We start from the raw sequence: 15,639 nt of genomic DNA, 5'->3' as shown, positions 1-15,639 counted from the left end.
GTTTTTTAATTTTTTTTATATGTAGATGGGTGGAAGAGCTCATAGTCCACCTGGTGTTAAGTGATACCGGAGCCCATAGATATCTATAACGTAAATACCGTCACCCACCTTGAGATATGAGTTCTAAGGTATACTTACAACGGCTGCCCCACCCTTCAAACCGAAACGTCAAGTGGTCCTGTTATTAGCAACATTACTATTTAGCTTATAATGTATATAACGGAGAAATGGTTTTCTAAATTTTAATACTGATGAGAATGATTGCAGTTCTAAATGTATTTTTTTATTGCCCTTGTAGGCAGACGAGCATACGGCCCACCTGATGGTAAGTGGTTACCATCGCCCATGGACTTCAGCAATGCCAGGGACAGCCAAGTCGCTGCCTACCGTTAAGTACTTTCCGCAAGCCTCGTTTGAAGAAGAATACGTCATAGCGCTCGGAAAACACCGTGGAGCGGAGCTCATTCCAAAGCCGTATGGTACGTGGCAAAAAAGATCTCTGGCTTAAAATGGCGTTACTATTCCAAATTAGGTACTGTTTTGCTGCACGCCAAAGTTAAACGATCGTAATATAATTGTTTCCTTACAGAACTTCAAGTTATTTGGATTTTAGATTAATGTCTCAAATGAATCAACTTTATTTCATTTCGCTCCATATGATCATTTTTCATGAAAGAGAATAGAATGTACATACAAAAGACTAGGATGTATGGTGTGTGATATCTTCGCCTTTCCACCTGGAAATATTGGAAATATTACTTAAAAACGTCATAACGTTCAACTTCAAATAACTTCATTCAAAAGGTAGTTTTACAAATTGATACTGTAGGTAGCTTAAAACCACCTTCCATAGAAAATATCCATATAAGGATTAAATTTTAACAGTGGTTAGTAGGATAAATATCTGAATTGAATAATGGCTGATCGCTTAACTCAGCTTCAAGATACCATAAACCAAGTACGTATGACAAAAATGAACATTTCGTTTTAATTGACATTAATACATTTCACATACGTTGTATTTATTTATTTGTAGCAAGCTGAGAATTTTTGTAACAGCATCGGAATTCTACAGCAGTTCTCGTTGCCTAGCAAGTTCCCAGGCTTCGAACGCGGTGGTTCTCAGACTCCTCAACAACCGCAGAGTCAAGAGGATTATGCGGTTTTATTCGCGGCTCTAATTTCTCGTTGTGCTAAGGACATTGACACGCTCATCGAGTCTTTGCCCAGTGAAGAGAGTTCAACTGAGCTGCAAGTGCAAAGCCTTCGGCGACTTGAGGCCGAGAACAAGGAGGCTGCTGAGCAACTTGAAGAGGTAAGGGCTGTCAACTCTCCGTGCCCAATACACGTGCAATTTATCTCAAAGGACACTAGCTTTCTTTTTTATCATAAATTGGGAATTATCATGTAACTAAACCATTAAAATAATGATTTTAAAGAAGTAATTATGCCATGCAGTTTGCTTTTGTATTGCCATTTGAATGTAAAATCAAATATTCCAAGAAAGTATTTGTATTACAGACATTGTATTTTGTCTATAGTCAACTTTTGTAATGTAAACAAGCACCAATATTTAAACATAAATTAGTACCTACTTAAGATAAAATTGACAGTAATAGCGATTTGGTTAAAGTTGTTTCCTTAACTTCATTTTGAGATGGCACACTGGAATTGTATCAGCGAATATTACTTTATTCAATTTTCAAAACCCATAGGGTGTTTACAGATTAATCTCATGTTTTAGATTGCCATGACTACAAAAACTTATAGTATTTGAAATATTGGAAGTAATCATATCGACGCTTGAAAGGCAAACGTGACTAAGCGACAATGCGTGAACTTCACAGTAGACTAATTTCAAGATGAAATACCTGAAAAAATTCTATTTTAACGAAACTAGCTGTAGGATTGAAATGATTTTAATAGACCTAGAAATATATTTTTTTTGGCATTGAATATGGTTATTGCCTATCATGTATAAAGCAGTTATTGTCGCTTAGTCACGTTTGCCTTTCAAGCGTCGATATGAAAATAATTACACATGACTTACTCTCTTTTCATTAGCGTTAATAATAATGTCAGACAATATTTAATAATTCTACAGGTAGTCCGTCAAGGAGAGATTCTTCTAGAGAAGATTCAGGGTGCTCTGAGTGATATTGCTCAGTGCCAGTTGGACATGCAGAATCCGGCTCTGATCCTCAACAAGGATGTGAAACCACAGTTATAGGGATGGGGTCTGGGGTTCTACCAACGGTAGTTTCCTCTACAAAAGGATACGTTAAAACAAGAATACACGGAAGTATTTTAGTATTATATGAATTTTAAAATTTTGTGTTTGAAATCTTAATGCTTAATGACGAAGATTTTTTTTTGTTGTTTGCAAATTTGTTACAGGGCTTTCATGCCGGTGAAAACTAAATTGTCTGAATGTCATATTTTTGAAACTATAATAAGAAAAACATTGGTATGACATATATCATTTTAAGTAATCATTTGTTATAATTGAATAGTTAAGTATACATGACTTGTTTATTCATTATTTTCTATTATTACGTAAGGCATACTTTAAGTCTGAAAGGGTAGGTACCGCCACTCTGCCTATACATACTGTAAAGCCGTTGTTTTCCAGTTTTGAAGCACAGGTTAGTTGTTGATGATGATTTTGAGATGAGTGGCGGCAATGACTGGGATCTCTGGGCTATGTTAATCTCTTAATATTAGATGAACTCGTTCATCTATATACATAAAATAAAATGAACACAAGGAAAAAGTAAAGGTGATTGTATTCAATGATGAACATGAGTTTTAATTAAATTAAAAAATATTTATGTTTTATGTTTAATTAATTTAATTAAGTTATTATGTTTAATTAAAGGTTTAATTTTTCTTTTTGTTGTACGCCCTGTATATGCTGGAATGGACTCGAATCTAAATATTAATATACTTTAGAGATTGGAAATAGAAAACTATAATCTTGAAATGAAAAAAAATCTATATGATTGAAAATAAATGTTGATAGCTAAGAGTGTTTTATTAAATCAAATGTTTTATTTGTATAAATTTCAATACTGATTCAATGGTAAAGAATAGTTTAATTTAGTAGAAGTAGTGTTCCTTCAGGTTTATATATGTATTAATGGTAGCTTATTTACATTTTAGCATCTCTGAAAGTGCACATGTGTGGGAAATTAGAACAAAGTTCCTATATGTGGCTTAACGGCTTCCTCCAAAAAGCGTCAGTAAATTCCCATCCTGTTACTGGGACGTTATTTCATTTTATCTCATCTCGTTTTACTTCTTTCCAATTAATTTCATATTAATACATTAAAATTTCAAATAAATGATCTTCATTTCATTCTACTACTATCATTGTAGCTTTTAGATAACTAATGGAACAAGCAAGTTTATCGAGTAAGTTGTACATTCGATTTATAAAATTCTTATTGGCTGGATGACTTGACAAAGTATGGTAAAATAATTCTATAACTATACTGAGATCTTACAACTTATATCTCAAGGTGGGTCTATAGGCTCCTGTAACCATTCATCACCAGGTGGGCTGTGAGCCCGTCCACCCATCTAAGCAACAAAAAAAAAAATACAATAAATTCAAAAACATTATTGGCTGTAATAGTCACATCTAAATGTTTTGGAATATTATATTACTATTTATGGTTTGTTACCTACTAACTCAAATGCTAATTAAAAAAATACGCATCTGATATTCTATCAACCCTTTTTTTTTTTCGTCGTGAACATTGAAATTCCTTGCTTTTTACCATCACACCTCTCGCCACCGGAGCAGAGTTCATCCATATTGTCTGGAACCGCTACGTTCATCGACATTGCGTTTCCAAATATTTTTTCTGCCACGTACCATCCGCCTTTGGAATGAGCTCCCCTCCGCGGTGTTTCCCGAGCGCTTTGACATGTCCTTCTTCAGACGAGACTTGCGGAGAGTGCTCAATGGTAGGCAGCGACTTGGCTGGCATTGCTGACGTCCATGAGCGATGGTAACCACTTACCTCAGGTGGGCCGTATGCTCGACTGCCTGCAAAAGCAATAAAAATAAATAAAGAGGGTATTTTAAAAAAATGCTATTTCTTTATCTCTCGAAAACTACTTTCGGTATAATAACTTTCGGCTATATATTGTTGTTGTTAGATCTGTAACATTTTTACCCTTCCATGTGATTTTGGCCGGCTACCGAAATGAAGAACAAGAAACGTTGATCTGCTGTTCTAAGTTTTATTGTAAGGTTGTTTTAGCATCTAGGGCAAATAAACATTAACCGATTGTGTTTTCAACGCGTCGACTTTAAGAGAGACGTGACTATGTTAGAATACAATTGCGAAATTATGGTTTACCTAAACAATGTGTTCAGGAAAACAAAGCGTGTAGGCGTTGCTTCCCGGAAGCACGTCTGAGCTTAGAAAATTAATTGCTTCGTGTTATTTACGTGTTTTAATGACCGCGCACATTGGCACGGTGCCCTACAGAATGCAGTAATTGCTCGAAAATTGTTCAAAAAGAAAGGAAGTTTAATTTGTTCGTATATGGTAACAGTAAATGCCTCACTGTTCTAGATTACGCAGTACTTACTTTAATTTTAATTAATTATGCTCTAGAAGGGTAGGTAAGTAGTCTGATGTGTTCTTATGGCCGATGTCGTTCATAATGTCGCCCCGGTTTTCTCGGTAGGTACGGCAATACGATCCTCACTGCTTACTCGCTTTTTTTTAATGATTGAGGGATTACTGATGGCCCGGAGGCCTTTCCAGTTTCACCAGGACAAGTGGGCGAGCAAGGGCCAGGAGGCGTGGGATTTGCTAACAGCTACTCGAGCGCCTCCAAGGGAGACCTAACAACTCAAGAGCAGCTGCTTCGCGAATGAATCTACTACCGGATCGGAATGGCGACCAGCTGAGAAGCGACCGGTGAGAAACACAGCGGGCTGATGTTTAGGTAATGTTGCACGTCGAACTCTTTGTCGAGTTCGACGAGTACGATTAACGGTAAGAGCTGAAGACGTCCAATGCAACGGTTAAAGCTACGTGGCTCTTTTGGTATAACACCTGAGTGAAGTCATTTTGATTTTCATAGACACCACTGCGTCAGAACAACTATAGTAGACGTTGGTACTCTGCCTGAAGATTTTTTAGAACCTAAGCAGGGTGACGAACGGATAGTAACAACGCAGATACGTCTGCCGCTGGACCGGTTACCGGGTATACCCATGTTCGCAAATTCTTCCCGTGAGCTATGCGTGCCGTGAAGCTAGTATAGAGGCTACTAGAAGTAGGTAGGCAAGAAACCGCACATTTCCCCCCTAAGTTTGATCTCACCGTTTTGGATTTTACCTTTTAGGTACATAGAATCCTTTATAGAATGTCGAATCGGGTGAAATATTGAACTTCCTGATGACACAGCGACTTAAAACTTTGAATGTAACACAAAATCAGATAAATTCAAAGAACGAAGGTAAAAATAGATAAGTATAAAATTATTTATGACTACATATTTGGATTTTTTATTGAATCATTTTCTTATTGTTCAACATTTTTTTTTTTTTTTTTTTATTGCCCTAGTAGGCAGACGAGCGCGCCCACCTAATGGTGAGTGGTTAGGGTCGCCCATGGACTTCAGCAATACCAGGGGCAGAGCCAAGCCGCTGCCTACCGTTAAATTGAACTATTAGCCATAAACATACCGACTGTCTTACCTCTTATCCTAAATGCCTTACCCTAAAATAAGCTGTTTTGAATTAGCACAGTATTTCAAGAAGTAGACGGGTAACTGCTAGAAACTTGCATTATGTTTTTATTTATTGGCAGAAGCGAACAATTAATTCAAAGACAAAATAGAACGTGAACGTTTTCCCCGTCTATAAGTCTGACTGAAATTTCACTTGTATTACAAATATTACAATTGTCGCCTTCAGACCGGAACGCCAGATTGTCTCGTGACAGAAACGATCTGCAGAACACGCTTCCACCAATAGTGTTTTAGTGAAGTGTTTGTAGTTTTTTAACGTTCTCGATAGCGTAAAAGTTAACTCAAATTTGTATGGAGTTGGAACGGCTGCCTACGTTTGCCGCCAGGGGCGCTGTTCCAATTGCGTACAAATTTAAATTTCCTAACTCATACGCTATCGAGAACTTTAAAAAACTCGCAATAAGCACATTGATAATTTAATACAGAAACGGATGATTGATTCGCGGTAGAAGTAGACAAGATGGTGATGGTGGTGGTTTTGTGTAAGCCATAACACAATTAATTATCTACAAAGACGTAGATCGTATGATCCTTACCGGTCAGCAGCCATCCTGGCTGTAGCAGGTGTAGCGACTGTGGTGAGTCGAATAAAGAGACTCGGCCTCGAGGTGGCCCTTCATAAATCCGAAGCAGTGTGCTTCCACTCGGCTCGGGAGGGGCCGCCTCAAGGCGCGAATCTCGTAGTCGGTGGTGTCACCATTGCTGTCCAGCCGAAGCTCAAGTATTTGGGCCTTGTGTTGGACAGCAAATGGAGATTCGACCACCATTTCAAAATGCTGGTTCCAAGGCTGATGGGGACGGCGGGTGCGCTGACCCGTCTTCTTCCCAACACCGGTGGATGCAGCGCCGGTATCCGGCGACTGTACCTGGGGGTGGTGCGTAGTATGGCCCTGTACGGTGCTCCCGTGTGGTCGCCCGCACTTACCGCGCGAAACGCGGCTCTGCTGCTCAGAGCTCAGCGGGCGCTCGCGGTGAGGGTCATCAGGGGGTACCGTACCATCTCTCAGGATGTGGCCTGTGCCCTCGCCGGATCCTTACCGTGGGACCTCGAGGCCGAAATCTTGGCCGCGACATACCGACGGAGAAGACAGTCCTCGACTCGGGAACAGACACCCGGCCCGTCGGTTGTCGATCGATGGAGGCATGCTGCGCGTGGTCTGGCGTATGCCAAATGGAGAGAGCGCTTGTTGGAGGAGCTCGGCCGAACTTCGGCCACTCGTCAGCGCACGCTCGAGGCACTGGTGCCTGTGCTGGAGGCATGGTCGGACCGGCGACATGGTGAGCTCTCCTTTCGCCTCACCCAGGTCCTTTCGGGGCATGGATGCTTTGGGAGGTATCTGTGGAGAGTCTGCAGAAGGGAGCCACATCCGGGCTGCCACCAGTGCGGGCACCCGAACGATGACGCTCAGCACGCGCTAGAAGCGTGCCCACGGTGGGAGCACCGGCGAAACCTCGTCGCGGTGTTGGGGCAGGACCTCTCTTTGAGGGCTATCGTCGCCCGTATGGTAGAGGACCGGAGTTCGTGGGAGGCCATGGCTGGGTTCTGTGACTTGGTCATGGCGCTTCGTGAGGCTGAGGAGCGCGAAAGAGAATGGGATCCCTCTTCGGCTCCTCAGCGCAGAAGGCGGGGTGGACGGCGCGTGCGAGAGGCCGCCGCTCAGCCCTCGTAGGGACTATCGAGTGCCGGGTGCGGGGGCTCCCGGCACTCGACTGTTGGTCCGGTGGTGAAGCGGTGCAAGGTGGCTCCTGCTGTGAGAAATTGGGGGAGGTGAAGGACCTCGGCCCTTCTCTTCTCCCCTTCTTCCTCTCAGGAGGCGCCGGAGTCCGACATAACCCGGTTCGTTACCCCCCTCGATCGGGTATCCGTAAATGGATTCCCCAGCGTTAAAAAAAAAAAAAAAAAAAAAAAAAAAAAAAAAAAAAAAAAAAAAAAAAAAAAAAAAAAAAAAAGATCGTATGATCCGGAAGACGTAGCGTGGGTAGACCTCCCACAAGATGGACCGACGATCTATCGAGGTTCGCGGGGATCCGCTGGATGCAAGCTGCGCAGGACCGATCTTTGTGGTGAGGCTTGGGGAGGCCCATTTCTTTTTTTTATTGCCTAGGTTTTTGGACGAGCTCACAGCCCACCTGGTCTTAAGTGGTTACTGGAACCCATAGACATCAACAACGTAAATGCGCCACACACCTTGAGATATAAGTTATAAGGTCTCATTATAGTTACAACGGTTGCCCCACCCTTCAAACCGAAACGCCATATCCAGCAGTGGACGTCTGTGGGCTGATAAGAAGAAATTTTATATTTTACGAGCTGTGTTTGCGTTACACGATGTTCTTCCTTTGACGTGGAAGTCGTCTGTAAGACTCAAGTAAGATACATAACTCCTTAGAAACTGCGAGATTTTAATCCCGGCATAAGTGTGTCTTATTTGTTATATCACGACACAAAATTCGTCCCAAGGTGCATATTTAGAACTAGATTCAATTTTAAATAAACATTAGGGTACCAATTAATTGATGTTGGCGATCTTTTACTTTCGAGATCATCCCAATATTTTAGTTGATTACCTTCATGTCGAGGGGTGTAAGGCTTTTGGTTTAAGTGTTTTTTTTTTTGCAACTTTACAAGAGAGCCATTTAAAGTTGAAAATTTGGAAAATAAATAATAACAAAAAAACTTCTTCAGATATTTGAATGAAGTAAACTTAATTGAAGTTCAATTAAAAACATCGAACTGTTGATGCTAATACCAAATAAAAAGCACCTTTAATTACAAAGATATATTATGTCGCGAATTAAGCGAAATGTCGTTTAAACCCAATAGCCTTTCACTATATACCCTCCAAAATTCATTAAAATTATTATTTAAAAGCTCCACTACCATTTCGTGGCTTTTCAAATTGAAATTGATTGTAGTGTTTTGTCTTGTTACACATTTAATGATGTCAGTTTTACTTTTTGTACAGAGATAGTTTTTTTACATAAATATGTCATGAGACATTTATATTGAATAAGTAAAAGTCGTAAGCAAACAAAGCGGCTAGGTAGGTACCCGGCTTAATTCGTCAAAAACGACAGAAACGATTTACTCGCAACGAAATCGTGACGATGACATTCTCAGCTCATTAGTTATGTTTTGTAAACAGTAGACTGTGACCTGTCGGACCAGACTTCACCAGGCACTAAATCTCGAAGGTTTCAACTCCGTGTTTGCGAGGCGGCCTCTCGCCGACAATCCTCATTCACTGGCCGTCTTTGCCACAGATAATACACTTGTCTTTCCCGCTTGCCAGTTGACATTCGCCTGTAGCGCGGTTAACACGCGTCGCGACCAATCGTCCAAGACACGTACGATTCAATTTTCGTATTGGAAATTTTGAATCGTCACGTTACGTCCGCGAATTTTAACGAAAAAATATTAATCGCATGTGAATGATGCTATGAGATTGTGATTCGTTTAAATTCAGTGGCTGTTTGTTGTTTTATTTTGTTTGTTTTGTTTACCGAAGTACAGTAAAAGTTTCAATAACTGTTCGGAGTCCATGTGAAAAGTGGAAGAAACCCGGAAGGACGGGTCCGCTCTCCCCTGCTTGCTTCCGCAACAGGTATGTTTGTAGAACCTAGTTTTAAGATTGGAAACTGTTTGTTCTAAATCCAATAAATTATGTTAATTGCGTAGACATGATTAAATGTTTACCGAACTAATGGAGAAGTGATAGTGAGGGCCGATACCTAGATAATCGTGTTTCGATCGTTGATTTAATATTTAGTTTTCAATAAACGAGTTATGTTTACTGTATGCGCCACACTGATGTACATACCTATATCTAATTTTGATGAACCTACACGTTAATGTAAATTCTATTTTCTTTTCATTATATTTTATCACGAAACCAATGTTTTCCGATTGTTGTTTTAACGAATTCCGCTGTTATTTGATGACGTCGGAATTTGTTGGTTTTTGTTTAGAATGCAGAATAAAAACTGCATTCCGTTAAGCATTGAACTGAAAACTATAGGTATTTTGTTTTGTGTTCCTACATTTGTATTGCACATTGGCGATTGCTTAGTGTGCTTTAAAATTCAATCAAACAATGTTGTTATGTTTCGAATGTAGACTTAAAAAGATTTATACTTAATTGAAATAAACTAATTAAAAAATTACGGAATATACGAATTTGAGGTTATTAAAAATAGTTTTTTATTGGTTTCTGATCTATAGGATTATGTATAGGACATAATTGTTTTACTTCAGGTAATCTAAAGGTAACTATAATAACGTAACTAAAAAAACAATACTACATACACATGTACTTATATATGAGTCGACTATTATCAAAGCCGGCAATGTGACTTTTGGACAATTATTGGTAAATCAGAAAAACGAATTATTGACTTTGTATTCCATTGGCAGTCACAAAACTCTTCTGAACGACATCTTAGATAAATAATAGGTTAAGTATTAACCTTTATTTAATGCAGGTTTTGAACCGTATTCTTTGAAGGAGACGATTATATTCAAATCAATCTGTATTGACATGTCAATAATTTTTTTTTGTCCAAATGCACAGATTGCCACCTTTGATAATAGACGACTCATATACTCAATACCTACGTATAGATTTTTAAAAGGGTATTTAAATGTCAATAAGCAATAACTTTACGGCGAATTAAATAAGTTCACCAGAATTCCAGTTACATTTAAATACAGAGTAAATATCTAAGAATTGAATTTTTTTGCTTGCTTCATTAACCGCTGCTAAAAATATTTTTTATTTATTTCTATATTTTTTATTATCTACTTAGATAGCTGATTCAGTTTTCGGCCGCCTGATGTAAAAGTTTTCGTGGAGCTCATGCCTCACAATCTGAATGTTGTCCATTCTATCTACAAAGTCGAAGTCTAAATTGTATTATATTATAACATTGTTCCCACCCGTTTTTAAACAGGAACTTTTTTTTTATTGCCCTTCTAGGCAAATGCTTCACGGCAGAACTAAGCAAGATGGTGCTACCGGACCTATAATACGCCCTTATACCAATAAGAGCATCAATCAACATGCTATCGCTTCTTGTTGTTTTCGAAGAATCACGAAATTCGCCCAATAAATAGTTGTCACAGTTCCTAGACAGTAGGAAGATCCGGGGCGTGATCGTACATTTTATTTATTTATTGTAGGCATAGGTTGATGGAGGAGCTTACAGCCCAAAGACATATATAACGTAAATGCCGCCACCCACTTTGAGATATGAGTTCTAAGGTCTCAGTATAGTTACAACGGCTGCTCCGCCCTTCAAATCGAAATGCATTACTGTTTCACGGCAGAAAGAGGCGGGGTGGTGGTACCTACCCGTGCGGACTCACAAGAGGTCCTATAGAGGTAATAACGCAAATTATAATTTAGCGGGTTTGATTTTTATTACACAATGTTATTCCTTCACCGTGGAAGTCAATCGTGAACATTCGCTGAGTACGTATTTCATTAGAAAATTTTGTACCTGCCGGCGGGATTCGAATACCGGTGCATCTCTAGATACGAATGCACCGGACGTCTTATCCTTTAGGCCACGACGACTTCAAAACCCCGAAAAGACACATTTTTTGTTATATATAGATTTAAAACTTTTACTGAATACGTATTTTTCTCGATCGGTCTTTGGTTAGTGTCTGGCCATGAATGGTGCCCCCAAAACTGACTGCCAATGTTTTATTTCGGGTTGGCTAAAATGTAATCAGGCATTCTTACGAATACACGGCGCGGCCGGGTTGATGCCAAGTGCGTAGTTCATAACGGAGCCAAACCGCTTCTTGCTAAGCCCGTGTTAGAACACCCTCAGGTTAAGCCCCGTGAGCTTTCTTACCAGACATAGTTGGAAAAGCTCCAGCTACCTACACGGCAAAAATAAGCGGGGTGGTCGTACCTACCCGTGCGGGCTCACGAGATGTCCTATTATCAGTAAATTACACGATACGCAAATTATAATTTCGCGCGTTTGATTTTTATTACACGATGTTATTCCTTCATCGTGGAAGTCACTCGTGAACATATTATTATGTAAATCACGTAGTTCCTTATAAAAATTGGTGTCTGCTAACACCGGGGCAATCGCATCGCTCGATATGAGTGTCCCGGGCATTATTTTTCGGGCCGGACCCCTACGATGTGTTTGTGGGACTGATCCGTGACTGCGAATCGCGGGTCGTAGGATATTTTTAGGGCACTACCGCACTAAACAACTTCCCTGCCGTCTTACACCCGACGTCTGATTTCCGCCCGCGGTCAGAGCCCGGTCAGAGTAGGGGGGTTCCCGCGGTCAATACTACAACCAGACTCGCGGCGCCACCTCGAGGACGCCCGACCGACGGGTCGTCGAGGTTGACGACCAAAGACGTCGATCCTCGCGGCAAGGCAGCCCGGGCGATTCCGCTGGTGTTCCGGGATACCACGTTGGGTCAGAACCAGCCTGCCTGACCGGAATGCGTTATACCGCCGACCGTACTACATGCATGATAGAACTTCAACCGACACACTACTAAAAATGTCTACCACCAACGATTTATGGTCTCCAATTACCTTTAGCTCATTTTATATCACATAACTGCTATTAACAGAAAATAATAAATCACCTGTCCGTTAAAAATGAAGTTGGAATTCAAATAATTTTGTGATTTAAAAAAAAACGTTTCTATTTAACGCGGAAGGAAGTAGCTTCTCGTCAAAATTTATTCTGGTTAACTAATTACACAAAATAAATAAAATAATAAATTCAAGTTCGGTAATTTTTATTTGACCTCACATCATTTGAATAACATAACAGTTGCTTTATTTTTACTATTATTAAGATTATGTAATTCAGAGTGTATACATATATTATATCGTTCTAAGGAAATACGTGCTTTTCACGTGTCTGTGAACACCTAACAATGAAGGAATAATAAATATCGTTTAATAAAAATCAACCCTCAGAGTTGTAGTTTGGCTAATTAAGTAATGGTGATAAAATTGAAATTTAAATCACAATGTTCAATGTGGGTGGCATTATTCAAATCGTGATGTCCATGGGCATCGGTAACCGCTTATTAGACGGTGGAGCGTCTACTCATAAATCGTTAATGTGAAATTCTGCTAAAATCATTTTATTGAGTTTCATCTACCATCAAATAAAATATAAATCAGTCAGACTTTATTACTTTTAGAGAAATAAGGCGCCTATTTTTAATACCTCTACTTATTCCCTTCTATTTTAATTTGTTATTATGTGATCGGAAATAAAATTAGTACAAAGGATACCACCCACTTTGGGAAATGAAGCTTTTAAGTGTCCTATTAAGGATTACCTTTTTATCTAGAACGAGTTGATTTACATCAGCAATCATGAATGCATTCCAATAAACTAAATGACTATCTTGCTGATATACCACTACTATTACATATGACTCCAGATAACATTATTTTAGTACATTAATCGGATTTTGTAATTTATTTGCGAAATAACTTTACGGCCTTTAACGGCCTTTAACGGCCGTCTGGTGTAGTGGTAAGTGACATGGTCACTACACAAGGGGGTCGCGGGTTCGAATCCCGCCAAGGGAAGATATTTGTATGATAAATATAAAAATGTCTTTTCCAGGGTTATGGATGTATATTAAATATATGCATGTGTATAATAAAAATCTTACATTTATTTCCGTTATCTGGTGGAACCTGTAACACAAGTTCTTTACGAACTTACCACGGGACCAGTTAACGTGGCGTGATTGTTAGTAAATATTTATTTATTTATATTTAAAAAAAACTTTATCTTGGTTAAATTTTATGAATTTGCAATCTAAAAAGATGGCGGCTGGCAAACCGACTTTAAGAGTTTTTGGCGGGAATTCTCTCTTCTTTCCAGCCGTACACTCTTGACAGAGTGGTCGTGGTCATGCATCAGTCGGATCCTGCGATACCGATGCTCTCGCGATGAGACACTATGTGGCACGATGTTTCGCAGAGTGAGAGCAATCATTTATGTCGGAGTGAGTCAAAGATTTTATGAGGTAGGTCCATCGTCCTTCGGGCAGGAATGCGGGTAGTAGGAGGGGAGAGGGTAGCGATTGGGTTTAGCCTTTCTTTAGGTTCAATTGTGTGATAATTGTGGCTTGTCAATCGTTCGGAATATTTGTGTAAATGCAGAATTGTGGGGTAAAATCATTAGATGTACTTTTTGACTTTTTCAAAAAATAAAAAAAAAACAACACTAAAGTTTCATTAGATTTCCATTAATTACAGTAGGACATCACATTCTAATTGATCACACAGTTTCACAAAAATCAACTGTGTTTTATTCCAATTGAATTCATTTTTAGATAAGAAAAAAAAGCATACTGATAAAAAAGAAGAGTTGGCTAAAAGATATAATTAGGGGCAAATAAAAAGAAAAACTCGAGAAAATGTACCTTTTATTTCAACAAATTTTTGATGCTCATGTTGCATGTCTTGCATTAGCAGCAGTACAGTAGCCACTTCGATAAAGCGACACGACACGAGAACCTTCTCATCGTGGCCGCCGGTAACTACATTCCCGATCCTGCGGACAGAATGGAAAGCAGTCGACGTCGCCCCAAACACGTCATTTCGGATTCTCCCGATCCACTAACGGTGCTTTTAGGTACCTCAAGCACCGGTCATCGTTCTCGTCGAACCCGTCGCTTGCGACGAAGGGCTCGACGAGTAAATTAACCCTTAGACACAGCCCACTGAGCTTCTCGCCGGATCTTCTCAGTGGGTTGTGTTTCCGATCCGGTGGTAGATTCTGCGAAGCACGGCTCTTGCTAGGGTTCGTGTTAGCAACGTCGTCAGGTTTGAGCTCCGTGAGCTCACCTACTAGTTAAGGTTCCGCTGATATAGCTTCTCAAGGCTATCAGCTTAGATAGGAAAAAAAAATACAGTAGACTTTTATAGTGACGTTTTTAAGTGTTATCTTATCAAACAGCCAGGATTGATGTGTTAGTTCATTAGTTTATTCGTTTTTGGAACGCTAGAAAATCCTAATGTACCCACCAGATTTAATAAAAAAATGTCTTGTGGGTAAATTACGAAAGAAAAGACCTAAACGGACATTGACGAGCCGACTGGTATAGTTCTGAATAAAACTACATAATTTTAACATCATAATTACAATGTATGGTACTGGAAAAAGAAAAAAAAACCCGACAGACATCTGAAAGGTCGGGTCGGGTTCGATTTTAATGAAACTGCATATTGTTATACAAGGTTTAGTCGTCGATAGCGTTAGCTTTTAGCTCACTGAGTTTCTCGCCGGATCTTCTCAGTGGGTCGCGTTTCCGATCCGGTGGCAGATTCTGCGAAGCACTGCTCTTGCTAGGGTTCGTGTGCTTGCAAGCGACAACAACAACGTCAGATTTGAGCCCCGCGAGCTCACCTACTCGCCCGATTGCGCTGACATAGCTTCTCAAGGGTATCAGCTAAGGTAGGAAAAAAAAAAGATAGCCTTAGTAGTTTATGTCGATGTTTTGGTAAAATGTTTTGATACATAAACAATGTTCTTACTTCTTGTGATATGTCGTACGTTGAGGTCGGAAGTCGCGGATGCATTGTGAAAGTATTGACCCAACGGAACCGGCTCGCGGCTGAGCTAGTGCAAGCGTAGCACGCTTCATTGATAGCAACTATTCTTACGCTCATTTTAATTTAGGATCATAAACATCATTTTAATAATAATAAGAACTGGGAACGAATTACGCAAGGTCATCCGGACCCAATTTAGGGTTCCCTGTGTTATAGGTACTAGAAACTGATAAAAATACTTATATATACATTTAAAAATATACATATACTAGCCGTATTGTCATTATTA

General features: G+C 39.7%; 2 protein-coding genes across 2 annotated transcripts in view; both read left to right on the top strand.

The window, feature by feature from the left end:
- Nucleotides 1-27: 27 nt before the first annotated feature.
- LOC101745555 (mediator of RNA polymerase II transcription subunit 21) lies at nucleotides 28-3,026 on the top strand. The gene is made up of 3 exons (XM_004922696.5): nucleotides 28-958; nucleotides 1,037-1,315; nucleotides 2,105-3,026. Exons 1-3 carry the CDS (start codon nucleotides 917-919, stop codon nucleotides 2,228-2,230), a joined length of 447 nt encoding a protein of 148 aa, XP_004922753.1. The 5' UTR covers nucleotides 28-916; the 3' UTR covers nucleotides 2,231-3,026.
- A 5,834-nt stretch (nucleotides 3,027-8,860) lies between these two features.
- LOC105842714 (uncharacterized) overlaps nucleotides 8,861-15,639 on the top strand; it is a 118,184-nt gene continuing 111,405 nt past the window's right edge. The window contains exon 1 of the mRNA XM_012696948.4: nucleotides 8,861-9,383. The gene's annotated coding sequence lies outside the window, so the exon portion shown is untranslated. The remainder of the gene's footprint in view (nucleotides 9,384-15,639) is intronic.

Source organism: Bombyx mori, chromosome 16 (assembly GCF_030269925.1).
Source record: "Bombyx mori chromosome 16, ASM3026992v2".
Classification (NCBI taxonomy): Eukaryota; Metazoa; Arthropoda; class Insecta; order Lepidoptera; family Bombycidae; genus Bombyx; species Bombyx mori.
Note: the sequence above shows the minus strand (reverse complement) of the source record. Positions and strands in the feature narration are given on the sequence as shown.